The sequence below is a fragment of the Fusarium graminearum genome, chromosome 1 (genome assembly GCF_000240135.3).
Source record: "Fusarium graminearum PH-1 chromosome 1, whole genome shotgun sequence".
In the NCBI taxonomy this organism is placed as follows: domain Eukaryota; kingdom Fungi; phylum Ascomycota; class Sordariomycetes; order Hypocreales; family Nectriaceae; genus Fusarium; species Fusarium graminearum.
This window is the reverse complement of record NC_026474.1, coordinates 1,119,404-1,135,668: the sequence shown is the minus strand read 5'-3', so window position 1 is coordinate 1,135,668 and position 16,265 is coordinate 1,119,404. Positions and strand designations below refer to the sequence as shown.

Here is a 16,265-nt window from a genome sequence, read left to right as displayed (position 1 = left end):
GATGCCATGAGTGTTGCCTAATGCACACTCTCATACTCAACCTATCTCTCACATGACGCAAGATTATCACATGATCTTTCAGCTATCCACATGAACGAACGAACTTATACCTTCATGACGATCCTCTGCGTCGTACGTGCACTTCAGGGACTAACACTGAGTTCGTATAAGCATGGTTATTGCTGAAATCCTGAACACATCAGGTCTACAAACTTTGAACAGCATTCTTAAATCACAGTTCTTGGAGGCCAACATGGCTGGGCTAGCTCTGGTCTTGGAACTGTACCTGTGTCCGTGGAGATTGTGGTGGAGATTGGCAACAATAACCTTGTGCATCAGTGCCTGCAGTGACCTGTTTCTTTCCCTTTCTATAATCCTCAACCTCCCATCTTATCATGTTTAGAAAGTTCCTGTGTACATCCTGTTTGGCCCAGTTCATTGTACACACAACCCATGAACCCACTTGTGGCTTCTAATGACACACACACAAGGGTAAATACAAACTCTGCAACATATTGTTGTAGTATTTATTTTTACTGTTAAGCTCATATCTCTGCAAAGGTCGAATGAGTCAAATATTCACAAACTCTGCAACAGTTTATCTATCTGAAAGGTATTACTCACAGCCTACATACCTCGACGAGTGTGTTTGGTGACTCACTAGCGATCTTTAAAAATGATATGAGCTTAAGAACCGTACTCAGAAGTACAACAGTAAGTAGAGACATCAGTAAGTGGTCAGGGTCAGTAAAACCACAGGGCTCGGCCTCGATCAGTACTAAACGTAAAGGGAAAAACTGCAAAGTGGTCAACAGTGTTTGATTGCAGTCGTTTTAACCAGGACCTCAGCCAGTATAATGTTTGGCAGATCTTAAGAAGTATATAGGTATCCAAAGGTGACAGCTAAATAAAGTAGCTACTTCGCTAAGTATACAGGTATACCAATATTAAATGTCTTGACTACACGTACATAATCCCGTATCCCCTGAACTCTTTTCAGTTAGTTTCTATCTGAATAGCAGTACTGAGTAGGCAGTCCCAGCTAAGTGAGTATTGCGGTTGCTTTTGAGTTTTCAACGTCATGTGAACATCATCGTTCAGAGCACAACTCTGTCGTTATGATAAGTGTCATTATTTCTTTATATAAAAAAGACTGAAAACCCACGGTATAAGTGAGTACTTAACCAGACAGAGTCGGCGTCAACGTTCAACACGATTGACAGTACATCAAGAGTCTTTTACCTTGGTAGTAAAAATATGTTGTGACACTATGAATGTACATGCCACTCACTTATCGTGGGAGCTTGATACTGTAAAGTAATTTCCAGAAAACGCCTTCAATTAACTTATATGAGAATTTCCCTAAAAGGCAACAAAGCTGGTCATGATGCTCGCCGAAAATCGCATCATGAGTTTAGGGGACGATTGTTCATCCGATAGCCGAATTGGATCCATTAAAAAGACATGGAAATATAGTAGCAATAATGTGTCTCGACGGAAAAGAAGCAAGGACCGAGATGATGATCGACGGGTCGTGCCGTCCAAGGGCCCCCAAACTCACAGGCCCAAGAGGAGCCCATTGCTGAGGAGCTTCAACGGTGGCAGCGAATGAGAAAGCATCGCAAGGGCTTCAGCTCATCACCTCAAATGAGCTGAAGCTAGGCAGGGACGAAACAGAGACTAACAAAGGGCTTAGGCCAGGGGTAGGGACGCGTCTCGGACGTGATGCTGGGAGCAGCTTCACATCAGTGGGTGAATTAAGCGCGCAACAAGGGCATTGGATGAAAATCAGACATGATTAATAGCGAATCAGAGCCGTACGATGCTTGGGTGATGCCCCAATATGTGACGGTCTCGTACACTCCGGGCTTAGTTTCGGGCGAATAGTTAATTCTAGAATGGTCGTGATTGTAAATGAAGTCAAATCTCTCAAAAGGTATGGATCATGTTATTGTGATGGTGATGAGGTCAAGGCCGACATGACAGGCATTAGAGCCTGGAAGCAGAAATTGCGGCTGATGTGACACCGGACATTGCAATTGTGACAAAGAGTGGCAGTGGCAACGTAAACAACAAGCCAGGCCTCATCTCAGTCCAAGACAGGGCTGTCGCATGTACATGATATCGCAGCAACTTGACCCAGCCCAAGGTTTCATGACGAAGGGATGGTGTCCGCATGGCTCATCAGGCCGGTCTATGCCGTACGTACTCAAGATGGGCCGATGCTGAAAAGTCACCGACGTCAGGCATTGTAGTTGGGGTTACCGCCGAGCAGCTTGTGTCAAAGACTCGGATGACATCTGGCTGATCCGAACCCGAGGCAAACAGGCTGAATCGAACTGTCCAGCTCATTAGGCTCCATATCGGTGCGTTGTGTGCTATTGCCTAGGTAGGTAGGTGGTCGTCTCAGAAATGTTACGACATGGCTGTCGAAATTGGGCTGGTATACATGCCGTCCCAAATCATAGGGCGACTGCATGCATTGATGTTGGGAAATGGAATGATTGGGATGCAATTCATCATGGCACAGGTATCCCGTCATCCACTGCATAGTCTTGGGTACTGTACTCTGTGTATTTCCAACTGAATGCCCAATATAGATATACGTCAAGGCCAATCGGAAGATTAGCGATCCCTGGTACAAGCTGGTAACCAATCGATCCAGGTCGAAGCCTCAATTCCGTGTCAACAAAGGCACCATGTTCAAGCTTACAACAAACTCTCTTTCTGTGTCAGAAATAACGGAGAGAATAGGGAGGCGAGATGACGGGTCTCTCTACCCAACCACACCATCATAATCTTGTCCAGCCGCAAACCAAATTGTGACAACTGGCCAACCATGCGCATGCATCTAGTCCTCTACGGACCGCACCCACGGCCACCACCATTGCCAGCAACAGAGGCAGCAAGCAGCAAGACATAATTAGAGACACACACCATTTAAGCCCCCACCATCCGAGACAATGTGCGATACACGAAGAAGCAAGCAGGGCACGGTAGGTATAACAAGGTGGTAATATGGCCCTGCACTCCTGTGATCATGGATAATAGGCATGCAGCTGTTGTAGTGGAATAGGTGTTGGTACATTATTGATTTTTTCACAATTTTTATTTTTATATGATCGTTCTCTTACTCAGTACTTCGGAATCCTAGCAGCCAAGGCCATAATTACTAGTAGCATCAGTCTGGAAACAAAGCGACGTCAATTGAAGGTACGCGCCGCGTCCGCGTGAGACAGGGCACACAGAGCTCCTCGCCCACATACGGAGCTCTCGGCAGCTTATCCCGCATATTCCCATTGAGGTACGACGGCCGTGTTACCTGATGGCGATCCACAAAGCCAAGGATCATGGCCACTCACCGACTCCATAGGTCTTACGTACGAACTACAGCCAGCATTAGCAGCTTTCCATTACTGAACACATTGACGACAGGGCTTGACGGCAGTAACCTGAGAAGAAGAAAGGAATCAGCACATCTGCCTCTGTCCTCCTGCCAGCAATTTGGACTACTAGTCTTGTACCGTACTCTCGCACTCATCATACATGGGTCTTTTCGACGCGATCGAAGTTTGTTGCTCGCGTATACTCGCAATAGGTACTTAGGTACTCGGTACAGGCACTGCAACGGTCCAAGGGATTCTGCACGTGGATCATGGTGCTGTGGAGCTACATTCAAGGAGCGAACAAACAATTGATGCAGGACCCAAGCCCAGTCGATAATGAGCAATGAGGCTTGGAAATGTCTCTGATCTCCAACATGCAACATGCGACCAGTGACGAGGAGGTCCAGATCGCCGGATTTATCTTGAGAAAGTGCCGACAATAATACACCGACATTTGCCAATCGTTTTCCAGGACCATCACGTGTCAGTCATCCCATGGAATTGTAGAGCTTCTATGGAAGAATGGCACATGGCAGTATGGCACCAATGTTAAATTCCAGGCGGCTTGATGATACTGTCCATTGCAGGGAAGTATATTTCATTCCGAGATAACATTATCGAAGTTGATATATGCAAAATGACCCCGAACATGCCCGCAGCCAGTCACCGCTCTTCGAGCGCCAAAATTGGCTACCTCTTTTTTTTAGCCTTAACCCTGGGAGCGCATTAGAAAAAAAAATCAGCTCAAATAGAGCAAAATCTTGTATCCTATTTTGTCAACCATCGAGAGCATGTAAGAGCTCGGGCTAATTTTAGCCCTTCCGGATTGCCAGCTCATCCATACACCATCCACGGATAATGATCGTCCGACGACAGAGAGGGGTGGGAAAGTCTAGGTAAAAAGCAGGCGAATTTTGTGATACCTGTCGTCACATCTTGCTTGCTACCCGAGACCTCGTCTTTACGCGAAAAAAAAATAAGTGATAATTGATTGTGCTGAGTGTATGAGTACGAGGCTTGGATCTGGATTTTACATAATGAGAAAGTAATTAAACGTACGCATGTGTTGTATACTTGCTATCCGGGGTGAATCAGATAAGAGACCGGAATGAGTTGAACTGTAAGAAAACGACGTTTTGTTTAAAGGATCCCACCACTTCAGTGGCTTTCAGCCATCAAGCATCTGTGCGGGTGCAAGGTATCAATGATGGGCTTTTGGGATGCATGTAATGAGATGAATGCTTTCATTATTAATCTGAATTGCCAACTTATTCACTGAATAAGTGAGGGATCAATTTCGAGTACATTTAGCTGAAGAAGAATATACAAAACAGTGTGTATCCATACAAAAATACGAACATGATGCTGTGACAGATCTCAACACTCGGACTTTCCACTTTTCTAGGTTAACACCACTCCCAGCCCCCTCCATATCACAGTTTCACCCCCGCACAAGGGGGGCTCCTACCAAAAGAAAAAAAGCCCGCCCGTTTAATGGGAGGTGCGCTGGAGGACTAAATATTACGCGTTGCGTCATGGTCCGGCTTGCCCAATCAGAGCACTGACATGGGGGGCTTGGTCCACATTGATTACTGTCGGCCAGTCAAAAAGTGTAGAAGTAGTCTGGAGCCCGCCCCTCAAATCACCTTCTCGCATTTCCTCGTCCTCTCGCGGGCTTCTCTCCTCCATGACCAATCAATCCTTCTGCTCCCATCCACTCAAAGCAGATTTGTCCCAGGCCTCTCGTCGAAACATTAATTTGATTTGATCGAGCTGTGTCGCTATTATCCTCTGGCCATTCACAATTCACAAGCAATCTCAACTCCGGTCTTGATTGGATCGCACCCGCGCGCAAGTCGTCCATTAACAACCACAAGGCTTAAACGCTCTGTCCGCGCTGCCAGCTTTGGTTGGCCGACAAAACGACGACAAGCTCTGACTCTTGTCATTCGCTCAGCGCCTTGTCAAATCACCTTAACAGGCAACACACAACTAAAGCTACAGCCACTTCATTCAGCCTTACCGACAGCTGCATAGCAACATTGACTTAACCGTCTGGAAATTCAATATCAATATTTACGGGTTCTGTCTCGGTATTATCGTCACTTCATCACAAGTCGGCTTGTCACTTTTCGCCCCTGCTCACAGTCCGACCCCTCAGCTCAAGCTTCTCTAATACCCATCGCACTATAACCTCCTCAACATAAACCTTTTTTTCTTTCTTTTTTCTTCCTTCATTTTCGCCTTACCCAGCCCCCCTGCATTACCATTGCCTATTGTTGTACGTGCATAGGTAGAGACTTTGTTAGCTTTTGGCATTGTCACACAAGATCACAAAAACCACCCAAGACAGCATCTTGCTTTCTTCTGTCTTTCCCTTATTCGCAGTTGCTGTTTCCGATCTACATTGGAAACGTGAAACCCCCTTGGCTTGCTGTTTCTGAAGCTGCCTGCCATCAAATTGCAAACACGAGCTACTAGTAGCACTTGCCGCGCGACAAGACTAGCCATCGCTCGTTTGAGACAACCCACCCCGGCTCGAACCAAACCCACACTGCCCCGACAGCAAATCAGCACTCTTCTGCATTTCGCTTCGCCTTTTCAACTCACGACTTTGAAGCCTATCATCGTCGCCAGTATCGTCTTGTCTATATCCATTGGCCGCATCGTCCATCACCTGACGGCTCTTGTCTGCGGATCCAGATTATACCCCAGATTCGAGCTGTGTTGTTAATCGACATTGGAAGGGACGTTGTACAATCAGATCAAGCTTGAGTGTGCTCAACAAGGCTCCATCCGTTTCAACTCTGTACCCGCGTTCGTGTGTGCCACAAAGCATCTCGCAGCACAAAGGGTACATCGAGGTTCGACACATATTGCGCTTTGTAAGTACTGCACATTGTTTTCGTTATTATCACTGGCGTTTCCTCATTTTTCTTTTTAATCTGATGCTCCTCGTCCTGCCCGTCCTTGAACAGCAAGCGCGTCGTGTCGCGGTGACTGTCAGATCGTGTCAGCATTGCTTGCTATCACTTTGTTGGCAAAACGCGTCTTTTATTTTAAAAGATTGCGCCCGACGCGTGTGTTGTATGTCATCATTGATAGCTTGTGGTACATCAAGTATCCTGGGCTTCATTGGTGGCTACTTGCACTTGCACTTGCACTTGTACTGGCACTGGCACTGGCACTGGCACTTAATTGTCGTTTCTTGCGCGCACATCCCCGACTTAGACTGACATTAATAGCCGTTCAAGCAATAGTTCCCGTGGTCAGATAAACCATCAATATGTACGTATCACTTCTCCTCTTTGTATTGCTCCCCTTTCTACCTCATCCATACATCTATCGTGGTCACTTCTCGCTCCTTCATCATGAAACGAGGCACTCGAGTGTCTATCTCGTGCTGCGGTTGATGAAGTTAGGAAAATGCGTATGCCCCTAGTCTTTTCCGTTTGCTCTTACTCTTGCTTCACAAGCCTTGGCGTGCGCAACTGTGCTATACAAGTCTTCTCCCCTTCTAGCGAGCCAATACCCCGCTTCCGGACCCTGTTACGAGGCGCAAAACCGCAGTTGTCCAGAGTTCTGGAAGAGAATAAGTCATGGCAGCCAATCATTTTGATTGTCGCCTGCCCTTGCTTGATCAAAGCTCGCAACGCATGTCTGGACGACGCTGTTCAAGGACTATTGTCGATATCTGCATCACAGAGTGAATCGACGCCTCGCAGACTGTGATATGTCTATGCAAGCAAGGCAGGTCAATGACATCAAACGCCGTGCTGGAAGTCTAGGCAAAGCTGCATTCTATCCCAGAGCCTCAAGTCTGCCCAACGAAGGAAGTATCCTACTTTGAGGCCCCGAGAATCAATTCTTACAGCCCATGCAACTCTGAGCAAATGACTTGTGGGCTGCCTGGCTGGAAGGTGTGGGCCCGTTCTTTGCTGCATATTCCGTCATGCATGAGACTCTGGGTTGCCAACGCATCAAGAGTGGCTTTCCAAACGCGCATCTGCACCTCAATCGTTCCCGCCCCCGTTTTTACGCCGTTCCTCGTACCCTAGCTTGACCTATATACACTTGAGCTAACGCCTATGGTTGGACAGATCTTTTAAGACAATCAACCGACCAGCCAGTGCTGTCCTGTCGCCGTTTCTTGTCTTGTGTTTGTTGATACTCTTCAAACTCGATATTCTTGCTGGTGTGGCTGTGTAAATCGCCATATTCACCTACCGCCACTAGAAGCAGAACCAAGCCACAACGACATCTACTCGGCTTATCCTGCCAGCTCACGTACGCGTGCCCAATTATTATATTGTTGCTGCTTCCAGTGAATCTTCGATTCGCTCCAATACGCCACCAGCTCAATAAGCCCGAGACTGTATCCAAACAGACATTGATTCCAGACAGGATCGGTCAATTAGGCTGTTATTTTCTCGATATTCCCTCATTTCTGTAACGAGGGTATAGTATCACGCGTCAAGTATCAAGACAAACCCGTGTTTATACTACGCGTGGTGTAAGGATAACGCGACGGGGACGTTCCTCAACACTTGTCGACGAGACTGTACTTAGTGGATGATGGATTACAGTCAATATCAACAACAGGGACAAAATACAAATTCGGGCTACACAAACTCGGCTGCTGCTAATAACATCACATCGCCAACGAACAACATCTCCCAGCACCCAGTGCAATCGTCGCCCATCATCGCCTCCCAGCAACAGCAAGGTCAAACTCAAGGTCACGGCATGTACCAACCACCATACGGAGTGCCGCAGCAGGGTATGCAGCAAGTCCACTATGGAATGCCTGGCATACAGGCGGCCGCAATGGCCGCAACCGCTGCTGCCTCTGGCGCAAACTATCCCTATATGCCTTCCGATCCCAACATGCCCCAAAGCTCACCTCGCACGGGCGCCAATGCTAAGAATGATGGACGCCAATCTCCTCGCATGAACAGCATGTCTCAATTACCTGGGCGCAGGATGAGTCAGGTTACGAGCCCCGGCGTTGCTACTGCACCGATGATGAGCCATGCCGGCGCGCGACCAGGCGTCGCCCCACCGCAGATGCCGACCGCACAGATGCAACATCCACAATCGCCCGACATGCCGGCCGCTAGTGGTGCGGAAGAATCGCCGTTATATGTGAACGCCAAGCAATTCCACCGCATTCTCAAGCGCCGCGTTGCCCGACAAAAGCTCGAAGAACAACTGCGATTGACGTCAAAAGGGCGGAAGCCATATCTCCACGAATCACGACACAACCATGCTATGCGAAGACCTCGTGGTCCTGGCGGTCGCTTTCTCACTGCGGAAGAGGTTGCGGCCATGGAACGTGATGGTGAGAAGAGCGCCGATGGAAAAGACAACTCTGCTGCGGAGAACTCTGGGAACGCGGGAACAAAGCGCAAGTCTGAAGCTGGCTCTGCAACCTCGAATAAAAAAGCTAAGACGGACACAGCGAGCCCAGGGGATGACGAAGATGAGGACGAGGGTTAATATGGTGCTCGAGTGCGCCCATGACCCATTTCCCCCCTTCAAACCCCTTTGCGGTTTACGACGTCATGAAAATACGATTCTTACTTCATTCTGCCGGCATCTCATTTCCTAGGCGATCTCAAAGGACCTAAGTGGTGCGAACAGCTTTCTGTTAACCTGGTGAGCGTGCCTCACATTGATCAATACTTGGTCATAAAGTCTATATGAAAGTTGCGTCTTCCGCGCACTATTGGACGGGACATATGCTTTTTTGGGAGTCTCATTTAATATAGCTTTCATCTGGCGACAGGTGTGTCAGATGGGCGCGATCACAAGGGATGTTAGATGGGCAGAATGCATGATCGATACCCCTCTTCATATTTTCCCCATTCGTTCAGCTCATTCTCCCAAAGCCTTCGTTATTTCATATTTCTCTATTTTTCTTGGAAGGGAGGAGTGGGTGATCAAGACTAGATTGTTCGCAATGCTCATAACTGTTCGCCTGTCTATTCATGGCGATTCAGTTGACGTTTTATTTTATGTACACTGTATGGGAAAGAGGAGGCGGGAAACACGGAAACGCGAAGAAAAGCAAAACAAAAGAAAGAAAGACAGTGCTAAAGGGGGTAGATGATGAGAAGTGCACCAAGCTGCTTGTCTGACTGAGTATCTAGGGCTCCGTCTCGCCATTGACCCGAGATCTTCTCTCGTGTGCGTGTTTGTATGGACAGGTCTCTATAGAGTCTAGGGCGTTGGACGAAGTTATTGATGGGTGTCGTGTTTATGAATCAAAGTTTTTACATGATGTTAATTTTGACAATCTGCGATGTGAAATGCCGTCATTGATGACCATACCCACCATCTAATCTCCAAGCAGACCATGTTTGATGCATATGTTGATTTTATATATTCTAGACTAACTCATGATCAGCTAAACTGAAAGCCCCCCACCCTCTCATGTCTCATAAGTCGTGAATAAGGATCGTAGTTGCAAGAACGTAAGTATCAAACAAGAAACACAAACACCAGATGGGGAAAGAAAAGTATCACGATACCTAGCCAGTGCATCATGAATGCACAAATTCCAAAGGGAACCACAGTTAAGAGCACTATCTACATTGAACACTCCCCGACTCCGCCCTTCTCTAAGTCCTCGATTCGTTCTCGAGTCCATGTCGGTACCCTCAGTGACCATGTGCCACTGCTAGTCTTTGGTGCGACGGCCGCGACAGACCGATTGTCAGAAACATCGGCAGAATCTTGTGCGTGGCGCCGAAGACTATTGAAAATGTGAGCGACCGCGCCACCTATGGCGCCGAGTTTGCGCAGCAAGACACCAAAGGAGCGGGTTTGAAGGAACGTGATGAGGAGCATAAAGGGGACGCAAACGAGTATCATTGTAAGAGCGAAACGCCAGTCTGTTGCTGGAATCGTAAAGACGGTCATACCAAAGACGGACTGTAATCATGTTAGCAATTGTTATCATAAAACTGGCATCAAAGAAATTGGAGAACGTACCGTTACAAAAGTCAGGGGTAGAAATATCATGCTGATCATGGTGAGTATTCTGATGTTGTCACCTTGCTCAATTGCTCTTCGGCTCTCCTTGATCGAGCTTCCGCTGAAGAGCTGATCCCTCAAATTCTCAATCTCCTTTCGTGTGCGCTCATTGCGCTTGAGAACATCGGTGAGCTCCTGGACAACCTTGTCGAGTTCGAGACGTACAGATGCCATGCGCTCACGATAAGCTACGCCATCGGGCGTATCTGGGTATCGATGCGGCCACAAGATTGGATGAGTTCCAGCCCAGAAACTGTCAGTGAATGTGTCGACATACGCAGCGATCATTGACTTGATGCCCGTGTTGACAACGGCTAGAGTGTTGTACGACCAAAAGTATCTGCGAATAAACGTGAAATGCCTGTCTTCAAAGAGAAGCTTGTCGCGGAGCTTGGGGTCGAACATGAACTCGGGCTTCAAATAATTAGTAAGGACTTCAAATCAGAACGGGAAAGAATCGAATACGTACAGGAGGAGTGATGAGTTTGGTAATTCGCTCATGGAGAATTAGGTTTCGTTTTGTCGCATCACGATACTCGGAGATGAGCAAGTCCAAGAATGCATGTGGACCATTGACGTACTTATTATTCTCTTTGATGAACTCTTCCCCTCGAACCGTGTGGGCGTTGTCGGGAAAACTTTGAATAGCAAGTAACTGCCATGGTCCAAAAGTGTTGAAAACAAACCCTTCTCGTGGACGTTCTCTTCTTAATCGCCAGGTAGGAGCCTTTTCAGGCTCTCCACCGAGAGATAGAGCTAGAACAGAGCCACACTCTGCAATGTCAATGTGGTCTCCAAGGCGAGCCTCAGAAGGTCGCTTATCGAACCGCTGCCAGGAAGCCGGTTCTAGAGAGGGCTTGACCACAGTGTAGTACTTGAACACAAAGAAAAATGATTTCTGGCGGACGTTGCATAAGGAACTTGGTACGGCTGGGAGTGAAGATGGGATTGGGGAGCGTGGTCGCTCATAAGCCCGGTTCATAAAGGCGCGAGTACGGCCACGGTTAGGCTCATCAGAAAGGAGATGGGTGAGGAGTTCAGTCATATCAAAGTGCTTGGACATGGTCAGATGAAGAGCTGCGAGGATTAAAGGGGTGGGCTCTTGGACTATTCTAAGCAATGTTAGTTACAATAAGATACATGAACGGGCTGAAGACTTACGTGATTCTGCCTACTGAATGTTTGTTGGTGTTGACAGATCGAATAGTCTCCCAGACTGTGGGCGCATCTACAGAATCAGCTGAGTTCTCAAGTTGCCCATCACTGGTATCTGACGATGGTTCATCCCCATTCCCATCAGTGCTGAGCTTGACGGGGATACAGTTGTGTCCAACCTCGTAGACCTCAAATGTGGACTGGCTGTACTGCTCCTTCTCGTACGCTGCAAAATCACGAAAGGCAGCATTTCGATCATTCTCATCTGGGATCTCGGGGCGACGCTTGATCATCTCGTCGAGAAGAACAGTCATCTCTGAAGAAAAATCAGTGCCACGAAGGTGCTGGAAGAGTTGTTTATCAGACCAGCTTTCTGGAGCGAGATGGCTCTGGACTTTGTTGCGAGAATAGTCCTCGGCCTTCTTCGCGGTAGTAATGTCGAGCAGAGGGACAAAGTGTCCGTACTGATCATCTTGTGGGAAGCCAACATGAGGACTGTCGCTTGACGAGCCCATCAAAGGCCAAGACTGGAGGGAAAGAGATCTTCTTGCATCGACACTCTCAAAGGTATCTGCTCGAGGCCGTTTGCCCAACGGGGAGAGGGGGCGGCTCTCTATGGCGAATGTTGGGTCATCACAAGCTCTGAGGGGTACCTCAATTGTACCCGGGGACTCATTGGAGATGCTGTTTTGGACAGGGGATTCAACTGCATCTATCCGATGAGAGGCAGAGCCACCCCCATGATTTGCCAGGGGGTGTTGATGCTTCTGGTAGACGGGCTCAGGTGCTCTGATGAGTTTGTCTAGAGCATGGCAGGATGTGTTTGTAGTCATTGACACGTGAATAGTATATTTTGATATGATGTTTAACAAAATGTAAAGTTGGTTCTAAACTATGTGAATTAACTATCTACCAGAATGAAGATATTGGGGACGATGGAGGTTTATTTCTACTTCTACATCCCACGCACCTGATGCCTCTATCGGCGTCCCCCGATGCACATTGCGGCTGAGTCCTGCTCGGTCAACATCCATGGTTAATGCTGTAACAAGGCAGGGCAAGCGAAGATCCATGAAGCAGATAAGCAATGCTTCTAGCGTGCCAAGCAACACGGATCCTAACAAGCTGTATGACTCCGTGACCAACAGTTGCCTGTCTGCATGTCACACATTCCCATTCACGGGTATCTGAGACAAGCAAGACCTTATTTTCAAGCTAATATGGTTAGGTAACAGAGGTATCCGATTCAAACACCCCGTTAGCAATCTCTCTTTGAAGAGCTCGCTGTTAGTAAAGCTGATGATTCTCGTGACATCACAACAGTAAAATAGATGGGTGGGATGCCAGAAGATCGCAGCTCAATCTGTTCACGTGGAAGGATATATCACTTATGATAGGGCTGTCATGAGTCACAAGCCTCGTTATCAAGATAGAAACTTGCTGGAATCTCAATGGCAGATCGTCAAGCTCTTGAACATGAAATGACAAACAGAGTTTCTAGGACTTTGATAGCGAGGCTTGAAGCAAAAAAGGTGTTTGGTAGATCATCCGCTTATGGGCGCCTTTAAACGGTTGCCAACGGGCATCATGATGGCGGCAGTGCGGAATGAACTTGAGGCATCTACTTTGCTACCTTCAGCCGTCTGTATTTCTAATACCGTACGTCATGCAACCTCCTTCTCACAGCCCGGGCGACCCTGAACATGGATGGTTATGATATCGCGGGGGTAAAGCTTTATTACATCCCACGTGCTGAAAGCCATCATGAGCAAACCTTAGATTATCGCCGACGAATCCTGTCTTGGTAGAGCAAATTCAATTACGTTTAGTATGTCTCGTCCAATGTTTACGTCTCCGACGACGATAGCCTCAATTCTCACAAGGATCAAGATGGATGTTTTGGTATAATCAATAACTGCACATCTTACAGTAGCAATGTACACTTTTTACACGTCCGCGTAGTACGGCACATGTCCATTCCTGACGACCACCGACCGTAGCTCCCCATACCCAAGCCGTCCGCCTGATATCATTCCCTTTCATGTCCTCATAACCTTCTATAAACAATTGAATCCCTGCTCGAATATTAAAAGCCTTTAAAAGCAATGTCCAACACCTGGTTAGTATGAATGCCAACGTGATTCCCTGCGCCATAAATGTGTTTAGGACGCAACGCTGACGGGCTTGGCTGTCGATGTGGCGGGCTTCTCGGCGCTGTCTACCTCCATAGCATCACCGTCGGCCTCGCCCTCGCCTTCACCCTCTTCCTCCTCCTCGAGATCATCCTCACTTTCGCCTTCGATGTCGACACTGCCATCGTCCGACAGCTCGTCCTCGTCAGCGGCGTTCTCTCCCTCGTGCTCGACGCCAGCCATTTCTGCGTCTTCCCCGCTGGAGGCCTTGCCCTTAGACTTGGCCTCCTCTTCAGCCTCCTCAGCAGCCTCTTCGTCAGCTTCCTCGGCACCGTATTCGTCGCCATCGGCGACAAGGTCAGCCTCGGGTTGCTCAGGAGGGTACTCGGCGGGGGCAGAAGCCTCGGAGTCCCTGAAGCCACGTTAGTTTGGTGTGTCTCCATGAATCGTTGCTGTTCACTTACCACTTTATGGCGAATCGAGTCACTCGGGGCTTCTCTGCAAGCACATTACGCTTCACGCGCTCGATGATAGGCTTGACGGGGGGCTCAGCGTTGAGCTCCTCGGAGTCATATTCATTGTTGACGTAGTAACCAACGCGAATGAATTCACGTCCATCGTAGGCACATGTCAGGAGAATGACGGTGACACCAAGGATTTCGGCATCAGGGATGCGGGAGATGTTGGGAGCGTCGGCCTCGAAAATGAATTTGTTGACTCCGACAGGGATAGGACCGACGAGAAGGGAGTCGAGTTCTTGGTCGTACTGATCGCTGAAAGGTGTTAGAAGAAGCGGTGTGAGAGATCGCGGTCAAGCTCTTGCGTACCTAGTAGCGGACCCAACGTAGGTGAGCTTCCACTCGAGATCTGGTCCACGTTAGCGCTATGATTTTTGTAGTATGTGAAAAAAACACGAACCCTTCTCTAGCTGCTCGAGGCATTCGAATGTAATCTCGAACTCATACTTGTCGACGAACTTGGCAGGGTTGTTTAGGACGTTGACACCCAAGAGTGAGACGACAGACATTTTGAGAAAAGGTAGGTGGGTATAAATGGGAAAAGGTCGTAGTCAAGAGCACGCAGTGCAAAAGGCGATTGTGATATAAGACCGAATAAACGAAAAAAGAGACGTAGAATAGTATCTGAGTCTTTGAGACGAGAAAAAGTTGATGCGGGAACAAGTACGATGAGAGATGTGAGATGCAAGATGCAAGATGCAGGAGGAGGGAGAAGGCGACAACAGAGTGGATGGTGGATGGAGTATTTGATGGAAAGCGGCTAACTAGTCTTAATACCGTAGCCTTAGCACCTGCACTTGGAGGGGGACCAGGAGTAGGAGTAGGAGCATGGGTAAAAGAAAACAAGAGCGGATCGATTCTTGGTTGCGATGGGCGATGACTTGCCCTGAGCGCTCCAAAATATGAGGAGTGGTAGTGGGACGCGTTAGGCGGTCACACCCCGCGTAGAGAGGTTGCGTTGACTTGAACGCGACTCAAGTGTTGCATTCTTCAATTTGATTGGTTCTCAGGTTCTTTACAGGGGTGGTAAAGATACTAGGCAGGTACAGCTAGCTATCAGGTAGGTATAGTAGCTGGATAAATTCCATCTCAAAGACCATCAAACAACTTGACTGACAAGAACATCAGAAACAAATATGAAACAGTTTATGATATGTAAGATCGGGCCGTAAGCGTCTGTTTTTTCGATCTCGACCCGATAATCCGGGCTTGTATTATCTAACATGAAGATACGGTAGAAGAAACTAGTCTAAAATTCATTCACTCGACTTCACAATAAAATACTGGCAATGGGTGAACTTCTTACCAAACAATCACATTCATCGCTATACGCAAGGTAACAATTGAATTTTCATCCAAATGCATATATCTATAGCCCTAAAAAAACAGCTGCCTCTGTATATACAGCGATAAAGAACTCTAATACACATAACCTATAAAACAACTGCTTTGTTGTACGCAAAGCAATCGCTCCGCCCTCTTTCACCATCAGTTCTTTCAACTTCCACTTTATATCTAGGCAGTGGATTAATGAGCTGAGAAAGACTTTCATACCTCGAAAATCAATTGTAATTCATTATCGTATAGCAGAAACTCGAGCCTCTTATTATTTTTCCAAGTGTCCTATCACGCGACCCACTAAAGTGCGGCTCTTCCATTGAACTGCCCATTACTGCGACGTCACCGCCTTGACGACACTAAACCTGTCTAGGAGTTCTGCCGTAGCTGCTTTGTTCAAAGCACATTCTTTGCTGGAGCTATCAGACTTTGAGGCGCTGCTCCAAAAAAACATCCGCGCGCAGCTCAACAAACGACAGCTCGATCTCCCTCGACACGGCATATTTTTCATTCCTGCCTGTTTCGCCGTTTCCGACTTCGAATCGCGAGCGCTGCAATTGTTCAGCGCCAATCCCTCCGGAGCAAGCTGGCGCAGCTCCTTGAGCTTGCTGTGTTCGCGACAGATCTCACTAGATCGTCACTCGTATCATCAAGAATCGCACTTTCTTGGTCGGGTGCATCGCGCCTCTTCGACTGAG

General features: G+C 47.8%; 3 protein-coding genes across 3 annotated transcripts; 1 reads left to right on the top strand and 2 right to left on the bottom strand.

Annotated features, from left to right (window-relative positions):
• Positions 1-7,961: 7,961 nt before the first annotated feature.
• On the top strand, positions 7,962-8,885 carry FGSG_00352 (uncharacterized protein; the record flags this gene model as incomplete). The annotated part of the gene is made up of 1 exon (XM_011317707.1): positions 7,962-8,885. The coding sequence occupies one exon, from the start codon at positions 7,962-7,964 to the stop codon at positions 8,883-8,885; it is 924 nt and encodes a 307-aa protein (XP_011316009.1).
• A 1,092-nt stretch (positions 8,886-9,977) lies between these two features.
• Positions 9,978-12,094, bottom strand: FGSG_00351 (uncharacterized protein; the record flags this gene model as incomplete). Its single annotated transcript, XM_011317706.1, has 4 exons — positions 9,978-10,322; positions 10,383-10,838; positions 10,894-11,536; positions 11,586-12,094. The coding sequence occupies 4 exons, from the start codon at positions 12,092-12,094 to the stop codon at positions 9,978-9,980; spliced, it is 1,953 nt and encodes a 650-aa protein (XP_011316008.1).
• A 1,381-nt stretch (positions 12,095-13,475) lies between these two features.
• On the bottom strand, positions 13,476-14,951 carry FGSG_00350 (uncharacterized protein). The gene is made up of 4 exons (XM_011317705.1): positions 14,630-14,951; positions 14,539-14,578; positions 14,176-14,484; positions 13,476-14,123 (listed from the first exon to the last, which is right to left on the bottom strand). Exons 1-4 carry the CDS (start codon positions 14,736-14,738, stop codon positions 13,742-13,744), a joined length of 840 nt encoding a protein of 279 aa, XP_011316007.1. The 5' UTR covers positions 14,739-14,951; the 3' UTR covers positions 13,476-13,741.
• Between the last annotated feature and the right edge of the window lie 1,314 nt (positions 14,952-16,265).